Source organism: Mytilus edulis, chromosome 8, assembly GCF_963676685.1.
Source record: "Mytilus edulis chromosome 8, xbMytEdul2.2, whole genome shotgun sequence".
In the NCBI taxonomy this organism is placed as follows: Eukaryota; Metazoa; Mollusca; class Bivalvia; order Mytilida; family Mytilidae; genus Mytilus; species Mytilus edulis.
In genome coordinates, this window is record NC_092351.1 from 8,828,417 (window position 1) to 8,849,928 (window position 21,512).

At 32.4% G+C, this 21,512-nt stretch overlaps 2 protein-coding genes across 3 annotated transcripts in view; one reads left to right on the top strand and one right to left on the bottom strand.

The window, feature by feature from the left end:
• Window positions 1–18,118, top strand: part of LOC139486737 (ribosomal RNA-processing protein 8-like) — a 36,497-nt gene extending 18,379 nt beyond the window's left edge. For both annotated transcript variants that reach the window (XM_071271668.1, XM_071271667.1), the window contains 5 exons: window positions 235–396; window positions 2,025–2,154; window positions 2,811–2,917; window positions 3,527–3,623; window positions 17,679–18,118. In XM_071271668.1, the coding sequence (XP_071127769.1) occupies window positions 235–396; window positions 2,025–2,154; window positions 2,811–2,917; window positions 3,527–3,623; window positions 17,679–17,786 (604 nt within the window). In that variant the 3' untranslated portion in view covers window positions 17,787–18,118. The remainder of the gene's footprint in view (window positions 1–234; window positions 397–2,024; window positions 2,155–2,810; window positions 2,918–3,526; window positions 3,624–17,678) is intronic.
• On the bottom strand, window positions 7,041–15,130 carry LOC139486738 (uncharacterized). Its single transcript, XM_071271669.1, has 5 exons — window positions 15,047–15,130; window positions 13,238–13,868; window positions 11,625–11,789; window positions 8,707–8,773; window positions 7,041–7,969 (listed from the first exon to the last, which is right to left on the bottom strand). Exons 2-5 carry the CDS (start codon window positions 13,865–13,867, stop codon window positions 7,167–7,169), a joined length of 1,665 nt encoding a protein of 554 aa, XP_071127770.1. The 5' UTR covers window position 13,868; window positions 15,047–15,130; the 3' UTR covers window positions 7,041–7,166.
• Window positions 18,119–21,512: the final 3,394 nt, after the last annotated feature.

The following is a 21,512-nucleotide window of genomic DNA, read 5'->3' on the forward strand; positions in this document are numbered from 1 at the left end:
GGGTGATACAGAAGTAATGGGGGATAACTCTTTATTTTAGGTTTATTAATGAACAGCTGTATACCCAGACAGGATCTGAAGCAGTACAGTTGTTCAAGGGAGATACAGAAGTAATGGGAGATAACTCTTTATTTTAGGTTTATTAATGAACAGCTGTATATCCAGACAGGATCTGAAGCAGTACAATTGTTCAAGGGTGATACAGAAGTAATGGGGGATAACTCTTTATTTTAGGTTTATTAATGAACAGCTGTATACCCAGACAGGATCTGAAGCAGTACAGTTGTTCAAGGGAGATACAGAAGCATTTAATTGTTACCATGAAGGTTTCCAGAACCAGGTGAACAAATGGCCAACTAATCCAGTAGATCTTATCATCAAACAGATCAAAGCAGGGTCAGTGTCTACTCTTTTTTTCTTGTAAATACTGAATACATGTATGCACACATATATATGCATAAGTTTTGTATTAGGAGGCACAGACTTTTTTTACTTATTAAGGAAGTAGGGTTGATCTTTTATTTTTGCAGACATTCAGTATTGGGCATTTTGTTGTGGGAATTATATTTTTTCAGGAATTCTGGAGATGACACTACTTTCTATCAAACCTATACTTGTCTCATCTTTTGTTGTTTGATTATTGATTGTTGTTATTAAACATCACTTTCAAACCAATTAGGCCATGGTTTTTTAATTTGTTGATTTACGAATTTTCCCCATGAAAAAGTCGGGTCGGTCGGTCAGAAAAAAAAGAAAAAATATCTTTCAAGACAAAAAAACTATGCAAAATAAATATATATTTCACCTTTCTAACAATATGTTATGTTATTTTGTTATCATTTCTTAAATTTGAGTTCGATGAAATATTATTGCTCAGCTGTCATAAACATCGCATGATATTGTCTAATAATTTCCCATAAAAACAAAGGGGTGTGCACAGACATAGACGAAACTAAATCATCATTTCACAAACAAGCAAAACAGATTCACGTAGCTCTTAATCAATTTCTGAGAACTTAGTGAATAATTATCTTCAAGCACGAAAACTGATAAAGAAAAAAAATGTAAAAACGTCGTTCGAAAATAAGTTTCAATACAAGTGTCAAAAACAAATAAACTCGTCCACTGGAAAAAAAGAAAATATCTGGTTAATTTGTTGTCGTGCATTCCTGTTTTCTATCAAATGGACGATATTGTTTTATTATCTGTGAAACAAGAAAATATTCCAAATGATTTGTTAATATTCAGTACTTTAATTTGATGTCTTCCACCTGTCCACATTTTGACAAGTCTATTTCTATGAGACTGGTGACAAATAAGGGAAACAAACTTTTGTGTAATTGGTTTTAACACAGGTTTCTTTCCGCAAAATTATTTGCGCAAGCGAAATTTCAAGGTCAATTATTATTGATTTGTCTATTTTTAGAAACGTAAACTGGAAGTTTTACTTTTTCACAACAGAAAGTTTTATCAATTTTGTTAGTGATTAATGCATTTCATTTCATAAAAGAAGAATATTTTAATTATTTTTCAGGGATAATGCATTTGTTAGGGTCGGGGGGAATAAAAAAGCATGAAAAGTCAATTTTATTTTTATTCTGGAAATCGGCAAAATGGGGTCGGTGGATCCGTAAACCAACAAATTAAAAAATCCTGGCCTTAGCAATATTGTGGTAGTTATTTTTTTATTGGTTTATGGAAACTTGAGTGCCAAACAACAACCACTGAATAACAGGTTCCTGACTTGATTAATACCTATGTTTTCCACTATTATTACTATGGAGATCAGAGCACAAAATCAAGATATCCAAGTAACAAAATGATGGGTATGTTTTTATCCATACTTGAAACAGTTATCAATATATATCCTTTTAAGTGTAAAATCTGTGACAGACCACATATTTTTGTAAGGAAGATCCTTTCCTTCTTTTTTAGTGCCAATACAGCTGTTATAGGAGATTTTGGGTGTGGTGATGCTAAGATAGCTAGAAATGTACCTAACAAAGTTCACCTTTCTTTTTCAGTGCCAGTACAGCAGTTATAGGAGATTTTGGGTGTGGTGATGCTAAGATAGCCAGAAATGTACCTAACAAAGTTCACTCCTTTGATCTTGTGGCTTTGAATGAACATGTGACAGTGTGTAATATTGAAAAGGTACCAGATTATTTGATGGTTAAGGAACCCAGTTAAAAATATTACTGGGGATTTGGATACTTGACCCATGTTAATCTTACAAGTATCTGTTTGTTCTGGTATCATGTGTCCAATGTTTATTTATTCATATTGACAAACATAAAGGAAGATATATTTTCTTTAATTATTTATTAAACTTATTTTTAAACCATTGATAACTTTACATGCATGTATTCTATACTTTTAAAAATACTTAAGAAATTAACAAAAATATCAAAACAGAAAAAGACCAATACAAACCTATATATGTTATTGCTTAATTGAAACTATTCTAAAAACAATTCAAAGTACACTTTTCTTTGTTAGTTAGTGTAGGCAGTTTTACTTGTTTAAAACATGCTAAAAATTAAGAAAACAAAGATGCTTACATGAAAACACATATCAACTGTTATACATTGTTTTTGTAATACATTGTACTCGTTTAAGTACTTATAGTTTAGTATCAAAAGATTTATACATAAAACATGTGTATTTATATATTTTTTTTGTGTTCCACAGCTTAATGCACTTCTGTTGTCAACGATTTACTTCACTAATCCAGCATCTAGGGAAAGGTCCCTTCTGTATTTAATAAAGTTTTGACATATATATCAATGGAATCAACATTTTTTTTCCAGATTCCATTGAAAGGCAGCTCATTGGATATTGCTGTGTTTTGTTTGTCATTAATGGGGACAAATTTGGTAGACTATTTGACGGAAGCTAACAGAGTGTTGAAGAAAGGGTATATATAATTTAATGTAGACATCAATATCCAAATAATGAATAATCTTAAATGGTGATACATTCTGTATTGTCATGATTGTAGATTAGCAGAACATGATGAGTCAGCTTTTATTTTGCATATTTTGATATATAATGCAATTTAGAAATAAAAAGTAAAATCACAAAAATACTGAACTCCGAGGAAAATTCAATCGGAAGTCAAATCAAATGGCAAAATCAGAAGGATAAAACACATCAAACAAATGGACAACAACTGTCACAATGGACAATGATGACAATGATGACAGTGATGACAATGATGACAATGATGACAATGATGACAATGCATGATACTATCTTTCATGTCCTAACCTCCCTTTTGGGAATAAAAGTTTTACATTGAAAGAGCAGTGATATGATTTTGTTTTAAACTAATATAAACATTCCTCCCAATATGATTTGAAGAAATATACATATGTTATTTTTATTAATTTACACACATGAAACAAATATACACATGGCATTGTAAACACAAATTCATAAATCAAGTATCTAATTGTAACATTACATTTTTTGACTTTACATGTTAGGTTATAGTGGTGTTAATTGGTATGTTATTTATTTACAGCGGAGTTTTAATGATAGCAGAGGTAACCAGTAGAATACAGAAAACAGGAAAATTTATAAGGAATATTGAAAAGATGGGTTTCCAGTTTAGCAGCAAGGTAATGTCAGCAAGGCACCTTAAATAGATGTTTTATTTTCTGTATCATATTAGAGCCCTGGCACATCAAGGATGCAAAAGGGCAGGTGTCTACTTTTTTTGTCTGTCTGTCTGAATGGGGAGTTTAAATCTGATGCTTTGTGTAAAAAGAGTTAATTTGTTCTCATCCTGAACATATGAAGTATTTGATTCTGAATGTTATGCAACCAATAATCATACATGTCAAGTGACATGATATTCGCGTGTAATACACGCTTTTTCAACGGTTTACACGCGAGGATTTTGTCACATGGCGTGTACACGCTTTTCGACACTTTACACGCAATTACACGCATTTTCGTTCTTTTCACTTTGTGGTCGTTAGTGATATCGCTATTCTCGGGTTTTTTCCTTATTCGGCGATAAATACCGAAAATTTCGAAGTAATTATTTGGCTGACATATTGTTTATTTTTCTATATGAACCAACAGTAAAAGGTAAGTAGTTTGTGATTAGTTTTAACGATTTTGTTACTTTCTTTCAAATTCACTTTATAGGGAAAATGTGCACAGAAAGAGGTCGCTTTTAGGCCTGTATCGTCGTCTAAAGCGCCAATTGTTAATTCAAAACGATGTGTACGTACCAAGATTCAGTGTTTATAAATTATATTTTGGAGTTCAGTTTTAATGATCGAGTGACAAGTAACGTATTGTGCATTCTTTGTTGCAATGATAAAAAATAATACATGTGAGAGGAGAAATACAATGTAGCTATTTGAATAACCATTTAACATGTTTATTTAATCGAAATCAAATTTATAAAACATTTTTTCTTTTTAATTTCAGTTTCAAATATAGCCAACAGATTCTACAGATGGAAATAACACAGAACTGTTGGATCAGCTCTCATATACCAGCTATCTTCTGATGAACTAACCAGTTTTGACCAGGCAATAGCAATGGCAGAGATAATGGATGACATTTTACAATGCAAAAAAAAACAACATAATGACATTCTGTCAAATATCAATTCCTACTGTGGGAGAGCATTTTCAATTATAAAGAAATATTGACACTGAATTCTGATCAGAACTTGACTATGTTACATTTATATTGTACATTGTTGTATGCTGTTATCGAATAAATGTAACTAAACTTGAAACTGGCAGTTGTTTTGAATATGTGCCTAGTGGTGGTGCTTTAAAAACAACATAACAGACCACTGTCTAATACAATAAAAGTTCACAGTAGTATATATATTGTTTTTTGTATATTAACAAATTTGTATGTGAAATTATGAACATTACCACATTCTTATAAAAAAGTCCGCATCTATGTCACGCGTTTTCACACACTTTTTGACATGTCATGTCATGTCATGACATGATTTTCCATTGTCAGAGGTTGACATGTATGCCAATAATCAATTAATCAATCTGTCTGTCTGTCTGTCGTTCTTGCAAACAAAAAACAAAAACTGGAAAGAAAAAAAAAGGACGATTTGGGATGAGTTTTGAACTGTTGTTATGCATTATACATAGATCTATATATAAGAATCAAGAAGTTCACTGTACAACCTTGAACAATTTGCAAAACCAATACCCTATATTAAGGTATAATATGCTATAAAACATAAAAAAAAAAATTCAAAGGAGAAAACATTAGATGCACTGATTTATGTACAAAATCATAAAAAAAAATTGAAAATAACATAGAACAACAAAAGACAACCTCTGAATTACATGCATATAACTATATGCTGCTTGGGACTGGCATATATGTATATATAATGCTTTTTTTTTATAAAAGTTAAGATAAAATATATTTTGGAATAAATTTATGTTTTCTGTAAAAAGTAATACAATGAAAAGTCCCTAATCATATCTCACAAAACATGAGAAAAATATTTTATACAAACCAAATCTCTGTATTTTGATCTGAGCGTCACTGATGAGTCTTATGTAGACGAAACGCGCGTCTGGCGTATAAAATTATAATCCTGGTACTTTTGATAACTATTTACACCACTGGGTCGATGCTACTGCTGGTGGACGTTTCATCCCCGAGGGTATCACCAGCCCAGTAGTCAGCACTTCGGTGTTGACATGAATATCAATTATATGGTCATATTTATAAATTTGCTGTTTACAAAACTTTTGAATTTTTCGAAAAAACTAAGGATTTCTTACCCCAGGAGTAGATTACCTTAGCCGTATTTGGCAGAACTGTAGGAAATTTTGGGTCCTCAATGCTCTTCAACTTTGTATTTGTTTGGCTTTTTAACTATTTTGATCTAAACGTCACTGATGAGTCTTATGTAGACGAAACGCGCATCTGGCGTATAAAATTATAATCCTGGTACTTTTGATAACTATTTACACCACTGGGTCGATGCCACTGCTGGTGAACGTTTCGTCCCAGAGGGTATCACCAGCCCAGTAGTCAGCACTTCGGTGTTGACATGAATATCAATTATATGGTCATATTTATAAATTTGCTGTTTACAAAACTTTTGAATTTTTCGAAAAAACTAAGGATTTCTTACCCCAGGAGTAGATTACCTTAGCCGTATTTGGCAGAACTGTAGGAAATTTTGGGTCCTCAATGCTCTTCAACTTTGTATTTGTTTGGCTTTTTAACTATTTTGATCTGAGCGTCACTGATGAGTCTTATGTAGACGAAACGCGCATCTGGCGTATAAAATTATAATCCTGGTACTTTTGATAACTATTTACACCACTGGGTCAATGCCACTGCTGGTGAACGTTTCGTCCCAGAGGGTATCACCAGCCCAGTAGTCAGCACTTCGGTGTTGACATGAATATCAATTATATGGTCATATTTATAAATTTTCTGTTTACAAAACTTTTGAATTTTTCGAAAAAACTAAGGATTTCTTACCCCAGGAGTAGATTACCTTAGCCGTATTTGGCACAACTGTTGGAAATTTTGAGTCCTCAATGCTCTTCAACTTTGTATTTGTTTGGCTTTTTAACTATTTTGATCTGAGCGTCACTGATGAGTCTTATGTAGACGAAACGCGCGTCTGGCGTATAAAATTATAATCCTGGTACTTTTGATAACTAAGTTACAGTAGGAAAAATGAACTTTTTTGGGTAGGTTTCAATGAAAAATAATAAATTGACATTACTAAACCTATGATATATAAAGGATAATAATATATTATATATCAACATATGCATACATTGAGGGAAAAAATAGTAATTTTTAAAAAATGAATATTTAAGATTTTTTTCAGCAAATATATTGAAGTCCAATGGACAATAGTTCTAATTGATTTGATTGCTTTCCCTCAGAACTGACTGTTCACTTACATACAAAATACTGCCATCTTGTAATGTGATTAACTTGACAGATGTTGATAATAATGTTAAGATTTGATGTCATCAATATAATCATGGCATTGTAGACACCTCACATTCCTTTTCAATGTACAAATGTACTCAGAAATATCATATCTAACTTAATTGACATCAATATAGTGATAATAATCATTGAGTATTACAAATACTTCAATATCAGAAAAAAATTATTAATATATTTGATTACAGTTCATTGAAGATTTTAATAAGTTTATTATCTACGATCACCAGTTTTCTATGTATGAGATTATAACCAATCTTATAATGCCAATCTGGAGTGGTTTGAAGTGTCTTTAAGGGTTTACACTGTTTACCATCAGATGACACATGTTGTACTGATCTATCACTACACACCACATACAGACTACCATCTTGTAGTGTAGTCATACTCCTGGGTAGTGATGGTAGTTTTAGGCTGCGATGTCTGTCATCAGTATAACTGTACCAGTACAGCTTGTTGTTGTTGTTGTTGTAATCACAGTAGAATATTCTGTCCCTAGAACCATGTAACCTCCAAGGATCACATTCAGTCTGTATTCTCTGTACCACCTCTCCTGTCTGATGATCTATGATCAGTAGTCTGTTGTCACCACCTACAATTAACTTGTTGTTTATAGTTGTAATACCTCTCCCCCACAACCTTCCAGGTAGTGATATTGATTTAAGTTTGAGTTTATTGTGTATGTCATACATCTCTATGCACTCACTATAATACAGTGTAACAGCTACTGTAGAGTTGTTGACTGCTGTAACACTCCATGGCATACCCTGTACATCTATAATGTCTACCTGTGATCCATCTGTATGACAGATCAGTAGTCTTCTCTTGTCAGTAATACACATCACCAGTCTACCATCATCCATCATTACTATATCTGTTACTCCTACCCTTTCACCAACTACTGATGTCTGGTTTATCTGATGATGTAGTGTGAAGATAGACTGTCCTAGTTTGTAGGGTTTAATGCTCTCTTTGACTTGTTTTACTGCAATATAGGTATGATACTAAAAATAACAGAAACATTTTTGTTATAAATAAATACACAAATAATAGATTTATGCTGATTCAGTTGTGTACAATGAACATATAAATAGCCTTATATAAATAATTTTAATTGTATGATTTGTTCTTACAATTTATATATTTTTTTAGATGAATTTATTTTTGATAATATTAAAGTAGAAAGAAACATTCATCTTTTACCCTTTTATTATGAAATTAGCGATATTCTTTTTTGAATTACACAATGGTCAATTTTGTAGCTGAATCATATCAATTACTTGTACTTTATAAACATCACTATACATATTTTTTAATTTCTTTCTTTAGTGAATTACTTATTATAGTGTATACTTTCAAAGTAAGACACTTTTAAGAAGTATTTCATTTATTGCTGTTGTTGGATTGCAATGTGATTGAATTTGATCCATATCTAAGGATCTAGATTTGGGTTGACAAAATAGAAAATATAGGCCCCAAAAATAATGGAAAGAGATAAATGAGCACAAAAGAATAAAAAAAATAGATATTTGTGGTTCAAAAGTATAAAAAATTAGCTGCCAAAAAAATTGCGAGAAAAAAAAAATTGTTTTATAATTTTCTCAAGAATTTTAATAAATAAGTGTTAGATTTAGGACCCCTCCATTCAGTTGACCATCATATCAATATTTGCATATTCATTGGAGATAATTGTCCATAAAACATAGACATTAAAATAAATACCTTGTTGTTGACACTTGTCTATAGAACATTGACATGTTATTCCTCTCTTTGCATAATATAACAATTCCTGTGAAAAGTAAACAGGAGATATATCAGGGTGCTATAAACAGTTTTGTATAAAAAAAACAAACTAGGGGTAATTCCCAAACTAAAAATAACCATGGAGGGAAACCCCTGTTTATTTACTTAATTGGTGAAAAAGTATCATGTTTTTTGTATTTGATTGTAAAAAAGAATAGTTAATTAGCTTTCAATTAAAACAGGTTGAATAATTTAAATCATTTTAGAATAATATTAAATATACATGTTTTAAGGGGAGACAACACTGTAAACATCCTGTTTTTTGGCAGTGAAAATTGAAAACTTATTTTCAGCCGCTGTACCTGTTTCCAAAGCAGGAGAGCAAACACTGAAACAAGATTTTTTTAAAGGCCAGATAAAAACCTATAAATTTCATACAGTTTTGATTATGTAAAATGTGAATGGATCATGTCTTAATGGGTGTGCACATGACCTGAATTCAGTTTGTATGCCCCACCTACGAAAGTAGAGGGGCATTATGTTTTCTGGTCTGTGCCTCTGTTCGTCCCGCTTCAGGTTAAAGTTTTTGGTCAATGTAGTTTTTGATAAAGTTGAAGTTCAATCAACTTGAAACTTAGTACACATGTTCCCCATAATATGTTTCTTTCTAATTTTAATGCCAAATTATAGTTTTTAAACTAATTTCATGGTCCACTGAAAATAGAAAATGATAGTTCAAAGGGTCCGAAGGGAAGGGCCAGGTGAGCTTTTCTCATTACTTAGCGGTTGTTGTTGTCCGTCGTCAGGTTAAAGTTCAGGTTAAAGTTTTTGGTCAATGTAGTTTTTGATAAAGTTGAAGTTCAATCAACTTGAAACTTAGTACACATGTTCCCCATAATATGTTTCTTTCTAATTTTAATGCCAAATTATAGTTTTTAAACAAATTTCATGGTCCACTGAAAATAGAAAATGATAGTTCAAAGGGTCCGAAGGGAAGGGCCAGGTGAGCTTTTCTCATTACTTAGCGGTTGTTGTTGTCCGTCGTCATCTTCCGTCATCCTTAACTTTAAAAAAAATCTTCTACTATGAAATTACTGGGCCAAATAATCAAACTTAGCCATAATAATCATTGGGGTATTCAGTTTAAAAATGTGTTCGTTGACCCTGCCAACCAACCAAGATGGCCGCCATGGCTAAAAATAGAACATAGGGGTAAAATATAGATTTTGGCTTATAACTCTGAAACCAAAGCATTTAGAGCAAATGTGAGGAGGTAAAATTGTTTATCAGGTCAAGATCTATATTCCCTGAAGTTTTCAGATGAATCAGACAACCTGTTGTTGGGTTGCTTCCCCTGAATTGGTAATTTTAAGTAATTTTTGCTGTTTTTGGTTATTATCTTGAATATATTATAGATAAAGATAAAACTGTAAACAGCAATAATGTTTAGCAAAGTAAGATCTAAAAATAAGTCAACATGACCAAAATGGTCAGTTGACCCTTTAAGGAGTGATTGCCCTTTATAAAATTGAGAATGGAAATGGGGAATGTGTCAAAGAGACAACAACCCGACCAAATAAAAAACAACAGCAGAGGGTCACCAACAGGTCTTCAATGTAGCGAGAAATTCCCGCACCCGGAGGCGTCCTTCAGCTGGCCCCTAAACAAATATATACTAGTCCAGTGATAATGAACGCCATACTAATTTCCAAATTGTACACAAGAAACTAAAATTAAAATAATACAAGACTAACAAAGGCCAGAGGCTCCTGACTTGGGACAGGCGCAAAAATGCGGCGGGGTTAAACATGATTGTGAGATCTCAACCCTCCCCCTATACCTCTAACCAATGTTTTTTATAGTCATTTTTTACCAATTTTTCATAATTTTTGTTATCTTTTGCAAAAATCTTCTCTGAAAATACTGGGTCAAATTTAAACAATCCAGCCACAATTATTATTAGGGTATCTAGTTTTAAAAATGTTTCAGGTGACCTGACCAGCCAACCAATATGGCCACCATGGCTAAAAATAGAACATAGGGACGAAATGTAGACTTTGGCCTATAACTCTGAAACTGAAGCATTTGGAGCTAATCTGACAAGGGCTTTAATTGTTAATCAAGTCAATATATATCCGCCCTGAAAGTTTTAGATGAATTGGACAACTGGTTGTTGGGTTGCTGGACCCCAATTAGTATTTTTAAAGAAATTTTGATGTTTTTGGTTATAATCTTGAATACTATTATAGATAAAGATAAACTGTAAACAGCAATAATGTTCAGCAAAGTAAGATCTAAAAATAAGTCAACATGACCAAAATGGTCAGTTGACCCTTTAAGGAGTGATTGCCCTTTATAGTAAATTTTTAACAATTTTCATTAATTTGGTAAATTTTTGTAAATTTTCTGAAAATATTTTCCTCTGTATCTAAAGGACCAAGGTTATTATAGATAGAGAAAATTAGTTTCTTAAAATACCCTGTACCGAGTCAGGAAAATTGCCATTGTCATATTATAGTTCGTTCTTGTGTGTGTAACATTTTAATGTTGTGTTCCTGTTGTGTCGTCGTTCTCTTTTATTTGATACGCTTCCCTCAGTTTTAGATTGTAACCCGGATTTTTTTTTTCTCTATCGATTCATGAATTTTGAACAGCTGTATACCACTGTTTCCTTTATTTTCCATGAAATTAATATGCAAATTTTGTTCATGTAACATAACATTATTACTTCATTGTTACCATTATTTTTTTACACCAATGAGTTTGTTTATGAAGGATGAATAATTTGCATAGTATAGAATATAAATACAAAAGTCAGTCATGAAGCAGGTAATCAGACAACAAAGATAACAAAAAGAAATATAGTAATTTCTTAAGATTTTTCTTTAACAATTTACCTCCATGGTAGCTTGTATTCCCATTACTGCTGTATTAGTTCCTGTGACAGTCTGGTCTATTCTATTTACAGCAGTTTCATTTCTCTGAACTGTTCTACCTATTGCATTAGTGGTGGTGTCAATTCTTTGAATGGTTTCATCAACTCCTTGGATTGATGCACCAATCTAAAATTAGTTAAATGACATTTTTATCAGATGAAATAGAGGAATGATAAATGAATTCAATTGCAAAAGGAAAGTATGATCGTTTTGCTGTCACTGGGTATTCTAGGTGTCACTCATACATACATATTCTTGAAGAATCTTGCATGCTACATATGTCCATATAAATTACAGTCTTACGCTGCCGCAGGTTCATTATCACGTTGTGATTGGTTAAAAGTTGTCATGTGGTGACCCCCTTTGGATCATGAGATTTCATAGGGGGTTCACGTCTACTATTAATGGTGAAGTCATCTATTTATGTTGTTGTACTTCATTGTTTTTCTACAAAACCCAGCAGAAAAAGTCTTGCATGCGATAAATACGGTTCACTACTGAAGCCATACAAATCCATAGGGGACTCGATCTTCGGCCTCATCCGGTATGGATTTTACTAACCCTCTATTTCCGGCAGAATATAAAAATTAGGAGATTGCAATGAAGTAACTATCCACTAAATCAATAACATACAACCATAAATCATTCATCAATGCGAAATAGATATAGGAAGATGTGTTGTGAGTGCCAATGAGACAACTCTCCATCCAAATAACAATTTAAAAAAAATATACCATTATAGGTCAATGTACGGACGACAACACGGAGCCTTGACTCACACCGAACAACAAGCTACAAAGGGGCCCGAAATTGACTAGTGTAAACTAATTCAAGCAGGAAAACCAACAGTCTAATCTAATTAACTTTTAAGCGTTTTTAAAGGCGAAGTGAAAATAATTTGATATATATATATTTTTGCCAAAAATCCAATATAACATCCTCCACAATACACAAAACATTGTCATGTGAATGTTGTGTGACTCCTGATCATGTGGTTTTCATTTGATTGATAGAGTTTTTTTCAAATCCTGAATTATAAATTCACCTGAGGGCTCTGTAGTCAGTAGCACATCATAATTCCATTACAAATGGTTGTGTAAAAATAACTTCTTAACAACAATTGCAAAAGTTACTGTTATTATTTAATTATTTATTTTTCCATAGAAATTTCTGCAAACTTATATAAATTCTCTTTAAAGGATTTATTAGTTGGTGATTAAGTTATGGTTCATATTTATATCTAAAGACACAAAATAGCGTTCTATGACTGAAGGAGAAAATGACGTCCATTATTTTACTAGTATACATATTTTTTAGGGGCCAGCTGAAGGACAAGGAATTCTTGTTTCATTAAAGACCCATTGGTGGCCTTCGGCTGTTGTCTGCTCTATGGTCGGGTTGTCGCTTTTACACATTCCCCATTTTCTTTCTCAATTTTATGATATCTATGTATATGTATCATTTTAATTTATATGAAAAGACACATTTTTCAAATAAGAGGATTTAATAATAGAAGATGATAACAGGAAAATGATACCTTATACTTTCATTGAGCAAATGTTTTTAAAACTTACCTCGTCTAGTTTTTGGTGAATATCTAGTAGTATAGCATTATATTTATGACAGAGTGCTTCATCTAGTGGTCTGTTCTCTATCCTAATTAAGTGGTCTTCCTTTGTATTATCAAGCTGTAAAACATAAGCTGTCAGGTCTGGCCATACTGATTTGTACTCATCTGCTGTTATTGCACCTTCAGTGTTGTGACTCAGAAAATTATTTTTCATCTGTCGTAAGTTCTGAATAGTGTTATATTCATTTGATGTAAGGTTACAACAGTTAAGTAAGATTATGCAGGACAAGCTGATGTCAGGGTCATCAAGCTGAACAGCATTAGCTGTGTATTTACAATGACAGTTATGACGACATGGACCTGTTGTCTTACTGTACAGGATGCCCCACTGTCTGTAGTTCAGTGGAAGTGATCCACTATGTACACAGTTATTGGTATTGTTACAGCACCAAACATTGTTATGCCTAAGATGAAATAGGATATGTTTGATCTGTGGGTTATTGAGGTAGTCTTGTAGAGTGCCAAACGCACGGAATGTTTGGTCATCCTTTATACGTTGTTGTAGTATTGGTGTGACCACTTCTATGATGACAGATCCCACCACAAAGTAACGTCTACGGTCTTCTCTGTCCATCCTGGAAACGTATTAAATTGTCATCAGTATAAGTTATTTCATGTTTTTTTTTCAACAGAACCTTTAATATCTTTTATTAGTATTTTTTTTATATAGACCAATCTTTCTCAATTAGTTGCATTTTTAAACCAGATATTAAATAAATTTGTCACTATCCTTATCAGACACAAAATTAATCAAGGACAAGGGAAAGGATCATATGAAGTTTAAAACGCTGAAGGATACAAAAAAGAAACCACTTAAAAATTGTCATTGATGTTCGCCTTTATTTAGAATTTTTGCCAATACAATGGATGTATAATTCAAGGTAATGTTTTGTATGGTCAAACAACTATTGATACAAACTGGTTGAAATACCAGTCCCTCAAAAAGCAGAATTATCACTTATGTACCGAAGGAGGGTAAAACAAGACAGTTCATACAAAACTGTATTGCCCTTTTATCTTGTAAACATGGTTCTAGATTTTTATACAGCCAGAACAAATAAAGGTTGTCTTGTCAATTCTAATAATGATATAACAGGTATTTTTATGCTCCTACGTGTTTTGAAAAGACATTTTGACTTCATTTCTAATACATGTACTAAATTTTGGTTGCTAAAACTTCAGTATTTTGTATAAATTTATTCTTAATGACTTTGTGTTTTTTGTGGTCCTAGTATTTCTTGCTATTATAATATTTTTACTGGCCCCTCATTGAGCATCGATCATTGTAAGACCATGGCATTGTATATTTAATACATACCTATTTATGATACTTAATATATATTATGTATAGTCTGCTCAGTAAATGTATAATTACAAAAAAAGGGATAAACGTTTTTGTTATATGACAAGTTATTATATATTATATTTATGAACCACCATTTTGGAAGATAAATGTGTGTGTATAATCAAAAGAAAATTTATAAGAAAAAATACAGGCTTACAAAATGTTATAAACTTTTAAGCTTAATACTGCACATCATCGCCACATTTGAAGATTGAAGTCTTTAGCATTACATTACAGTTAATTTGATGAAAAATGTGTTTACCTTATTTGTATGAAAAGTGAAAGTAAATCTGTCATTGAAAATTGTAAGGAATCTTTATGTAGTTAGCTAACTATATGAAGACATAAAGTCTAAAGACATTAAGTCTTGAAAGATGAATTTTATATATTGAAATCATGTTTCTTTACCTGATTTATCCAGTTATTTGGTTGAGCAGTAAATTCTTAACAATTTAATTTAATGGAAATCCCCTTTTCTATAAAAAGTAACATATCTAACAAATATATATGTTAAGAAAGACAACTCTTAATGGAAGCAAGTTAACTCGTACCAACGGAAACTCGTACCATGTTAACTCGTACCAAAAAAGTTAACTCGTACCAACGTAAAGTCGTACCACTGGGAAGTCGTACCATTAAAAATATATTCAAAAATACGAATGTTTTATGGTGTTTTTTCTTTGTAAACTTAATAAAACTTAGTTGAATTACTGGAATTTTATACTGGATTTTAATGAAAACTTAGACAAAAATACGATATTTTCTTAATTACCCTGCTAATTAATATTAACAACTTTGATTGTGTGATTAAATTAATACATTCCTTTGATTGTGTGATTATTAACTAATCAACTTGTTTAATCATATTATTACATTTTGATTGTTGATATATACTTTAAAAAAAAGTTAAATCACAAAAATACTGAACTCAGAGGAAAATAAATTCGGAAAGTCTATAATCACATGGCAAAATCAAATAACAAAACGCATCAAAAACGAATGGACTAGAACTGTCATATTCCTGACTTGGTACAGGCATTTTCAAATGTAGAAAACAGCTTGGAATTAATTATATAATGTTTATTATTAAATGAAATTCCTGATTATCAAAACACAAGCTGATATGAGTTTACTTCATATCTTAAAAGAATTGTCATATTTTGATAACATGCTGTCGACGTATTTCACATCCTTGTGCTGAATATTATATATAATAGATTTCATACTTTTAACTGTTGGTCATAAACAATTTACAACCTTTAAAACACAATAAATTAATTCTTTCAATGAATAAAATTCCTTTGAGAAACAAAAGAAAAGTACCCAAATCTATTCAATGTAACTACTTTGGAATGATTAAAAATTAAATCCAATAGTTATCAGTAAAAGTTTAAAAAAGAGTGTATTCAAGGGAGACAACAAAGCAAATCTGCCACCGTATTGTTTATGCAATACACAAGGAACATTAGCTACAAATTGTTCATTGTACTTTCAAATTATATACATTTTACAGACTTAAGAGGTATTGAGTGAAATAACATTATATATTCATCATTAAACACCAATCAAATGCATTTAAATAAGTTAGTACGAGTTAGCAGTGGTACGAGTTTGCATTGGTACGAGGTTTTTTTTAGTGGTACGAGTTGACGTTGGTACGAGTTAACAATGGTACGGGTTAACTATAATTCCTCTTAATGATATAGCACATCATAAAAGTACAAACCAAGAAAGAAATAGAGATTGAACCTAATTATGGGTTGACATATATTCACATATTAAAGGCAACTTACAGTATGTATCAGTCTGGATAGTTGGTGTTTGATAAATAACTACCAAATTTATTTTAAATGGAAAATGATTTTTAACTGGAATGTTTCATTTGTAAATGTGTCAAATTGAGATAAAACACAGGCACTCGTGCCTGTGCTATAAAGAGTTTGAATTAGCCATAAAATATAGAATTTTTTAATCTGGCCAAATTTATACAAATTTCACATAGAAATAGTTGTAATATAACTATAAATACTAAACAAACTGTTTCTGAATTTATCACATGTACATTATATTAAATGATAAAGAAATGACACCTCAATTATGCATTATTGTTTTTGAAACGCGTTTGTTTTGGTAAAATTTTCAATATTTTTTTTTTTATCATAATTTACTGATCCATGTGTCTAGGGTTTATTATTATACTATCATCATTGGCAAATTTTGGATACAGAACATTTCAGATCCTGGGTTTATCAAGCCACGAAGTCAAGAATGCAAGCAAATGACAATACATGTATATTTAAATGTGCTAACTTGGCAAACTAGAACATACTCTAACGAAGAGATTTGTTTAACCTAGTAGCCTTTGAAATATATCAAAAGAACCAAATTATTGCCATTTTAAAATTTTATCATGACAAGTTGAAAGTCAAACAATTTTTGACTTAAAGTGAATCTTTTATTTTTTTTTTTCTAACAGTGCTTCAGTGTGATATGAACTCGAGCCACATTATAGTATAATACCTTTCCCAAGTTATTTTTCATGACTGTTATCTTCTAAATATTTTGCATGTGGTTTCAAAATAAAGTCGATTGATATCAAGGGAAATTAAAAATCATAAGTCCAAAAAAAAAATGACTGATCTTATAAGCAGATTCTGCTCCATGTATATCACCTTTGATGTTGCTCAATTTTAGTAAAAAAGGTCTTTAGTTAGTAGGTGGAGTTTGGGGTAAAGGGGTCCATATTGTAGGTACAACATTTGGAACATATCCACTATCATTTTTGAAACGGATATTCCATAACAGTCAACCATTCAACTTGTAATGAAGGAATGATTTCTACTTCACCACTTCCAGTTCTTGATTGAATAGCTTTCTGTGAGCAGCAAGCCTCTTGTTTATGTGTATCTTAAGAAAAAGAAATAAGATATTGTTTCAATAGAATTTTCATATGAAAATTAAAGAAAGACATGATAAGATAGACTTATAAAATAAAACTAAAATGATTAATTAATTGATGTGATTTTTTTGTTTATTTTAGGACACAAGCAATGCAATGTTTATACTGGCAGACTTTAAGAAGATTGGTTCACCAGAAGAACTAACACCTAACATACAGCTAGACCCATGTGTTTACAAGAAAAGATAATGTCACACATATACAACATGACAATAAATATGAAATAAATGTGATGATAAGACTATAGAGATCTTATAAAAAAAAGTTAGCAGGCCTATGACGTTTTAAGGAATCTTTTTTATAATGTTGTTGATATGACATTGATGCACTACATTTTAAAGGTCATTATCTTAAAGTTGCTCAAATTATGCAATCAAATTACAATCATGGCATGTATTAATGTTTTGTATTAATGCTTTATTTTACAAATATGGAATCTTAATAAGAATTTATGCAATTTCATTATTTACAATAGTTGCTTTTGTCCAAATAAAAGTACAGTAATACTACATTTTAATCCACATGTACTTGTTCTTGTTATTTTAATATTTTTATTTTGATGCTATTGAATTTTTGTGTACATATTCAATGTTAAAAAAAACTGTTTAAACATGGAAAATGACACAAGTGACTCATATTTCTTGAATATTTACTACAGCGGTACTCAAAATGTTTAAAAGAGCTAGTAAAAATACTAGAAGCACTAATGAAGTAGTTCTAGTATTACCAGATGTATTCTCATTAGTGATATTGGCAGGTTTAGTGGATTATTTTTTACTTAAAGAGTATTAAAACACTTGGGTATACTTTTCTGTTCTTTTAAAATACTACGGTAGGCAATAACCATCTGATGTTAACCATGTTGACCCGAGATTTCATAAAACATGTCAAGTCTTGTAGTATTTTCAATTTTAGTTTCTTTTATATATTTTCAGAGTTGAGTATGATGTCCATTATCACTGAACTAGTACACATTTTTGTTTAGGGGCCAGCTGAAGCACTCCTCCTAATAATGCTGTATTTAAGACCCATTCGTGGTCTTCAGCTGTTTGTCTGCTCTTTTGTTGGGTTATTGTCTTGTTGACACATTCCCCATTTCCATTTTCAATTTTATGATATAAAGTTGTGTACATTGAATACCTTTAATTCCTCAAATTACCGAAATCCATAATAAGGTATCGAAATCTAAAATTTATAGTGGATATATTGGCAATAAAGACTCATTATTTTTTAAAGGGTCATGTATAATTGTATTCACTTCATTCACATTTAATATAAGCAAACTGTTTTATCAATCATCTGTTTCAATATGTATGCTAGTTCCTTGTGTAAAAAAATGGCAGCTTTAATTATGCAAAAGACAACTTTTCATCTCAATTAATTTATTTTATTAGTTCGGTACTTTATATTTATCAGAGATAACTACAATAACCTTAAATGATAGTGGCTGTGTTTATTGGGTTTTTTTTTCATTATAGTTTTTTGGAATTTGATGTACTCCATGAAGTTATTTATCTGATGTGCCTATACTTCCCATGTAACCCTTACTTCAAAATTTGGTTACTATGTTGAAGGTGTCTATCCCATTGAATTAGAGATAAAGGATACAATAGATACAGTTAAGTCGGTCTCATATCTTGACTTACATCTAGAAATTGACAATGAGGGTCGAATAAAAAAAAACCTTTAAAACAAAAGAGATGATTTCTGCTTCCCAATAGTGAACTTTTCATTTCTATGTAGCAACATTCCATCAGGGCCTGCATACAGAGTATATATCTTCCAATTGATACGATATTCCCGGGCTTGTATTTCCTATCATGATTTCTATGTGGCAACATTCCATCAGGGCCTGCATACGGAGTATATATCTTCCAATTGATATGATATTCCCGGGCTTGTACTTCCTATCATGATTTCTATGTGGCAACATTCCATCAGGGCCTGCATACAGAGTATATATCTTCCAATTGATACGATATTCCCGGGCTTGTATTTCCTATCATGATTTCTATGTGGTAATATTCCATCAGGGCCTGCATACGGAGTATATATCTTCCAATTGATATGATATTCCCGGGCTTGTATTTCCTATTATGATTTCCTTGATAGGATTGTGCTGCTCACAATGAAGCCATCAAACCAAGAGTTCAAAATGGTGAAGTTTAAATCATATCTTCATAAATTTTACCAACGCCATCACCAGTTGGTTGACCGTTACTATTATCCGTTTCACAGATGATAGTGGATATGTTTGGTTTGTTGGAACTATAATTCCGTTCCTTTTTAGCTCACCTGGCCCGAAGGGCCAAGTGAGCTTTTCTCACCACTTGGCGTCCGTCGTCCGTCGTCGTCCGTCGTCGTCCGTCGTCGTCGTCGTTAACAATTTACATTTTGAACTTCTTCTAGAGAACCACTGAATGGAATGGAACCAAACATGGCATGAATGTTCCTTATGAGGTGCTGACTAAGTGTTGTTACTTTGTAGCCGATCCATCATCCAAGATGGCCGCCAGCGGGGGACTTAGTTTAACATAGGACCCTATGGGAAATGCATACAAATGACTTCTTTTAGAGAACCACTGAATGGAATGAAACCAAACATGGCATGAATGTTCCTTATGAGGTACTGACCAAGTGTTGTTACTTTGTTGCCGATCCATCATCCAAGATGGCTGCTAGCCGGGGACTTAGTTTAACATAGGACCCTATGGGAAATGCATACAAATGACTTCTTTTAGAGAACCACTGAATGGAATAAAACAAAACATAGCATGAATGTTCCTTATGGGGTGCTGACCAAGTGTTGTTACTTTGTAGTCGATCCATCATCCAAGATGGCCGCCAGCAGGGGACTTAGTTTAACATAGGACCCTATGGGAAATGCATACAAATGACTTCTTTTAGAGAACCACTGAATTGAATGAAACCAAACATGGCATGAATGTTCCTTATGAGGTGCTGACCAAGTATTGTTACTTTGTTGCCGATCCATCATCCAAGATGGCCGCCAGCGGGGGACTTAGTTTAACATAGGACCCTATGGGAAATGCATACAAATGACTTCCTCTAGAGAACCACTGAATGGAATGAAACCAAACATGGCATGAATGTTCCTTATGAGGTGCTGACCAAGTGTTGTTACTTTGTTGTCGATCCATCATCCAAGATGGCCGCCAGCCAGGAACTTAGTTTAACATAGGACCCTATGGGAAATGCATACAAATGACTTCTTTTAGAGAACCACTGAATGGAATAAAACCAAACATAGCATGATTGTTCCTTATGGGGTGCTGACCAAGTGTTGTTACTTTGTAGCCGATCCATCATCCAAGATGGCCGCCAGCGGGGGACTTAGTTTAACATAGGACCCTATGGGAAATGCATACAAATGACTTCTTCTAGAGAACCACTAAATGGAATGAAACCAAACATAGCATGAATGTTCCTTATGGAGTGCTGACCAAGTGTTGTTACTTTGTAGCCGATCCATCATCCAAGATGGCCGCCAGCGGGGGACTTAGTTTAACATAGGACCCTATGGGAAATGCATACAAATGACTTCTTTTAGAGAACCACTAAATGGAATGAAACCAAACATAGCATGAATGTTCCTTATGGAGTGCTGACCAAGTGTTGTTACTTTGTAGCCAATCCATCATCCAAGATGGCCGCCAGCGGGGGACTTAGTTTAACATAGGACCCTATGGGAAATGCATACAAATGACTTCTTTTAGAGAACCACTGAATGGAATGAAATCAAACATGGCATGAATGTTCCTAATGTGGTGCTGACCAAGTGTTGTTACTTTGTAGCCGATCCATTATCCAAGATGGACGCCAGCGGGGGACTTAGTTTAACATAGGACCCTATGGGAAATGCATACAAATGACTTCTTTTAGAGAACAACTGAA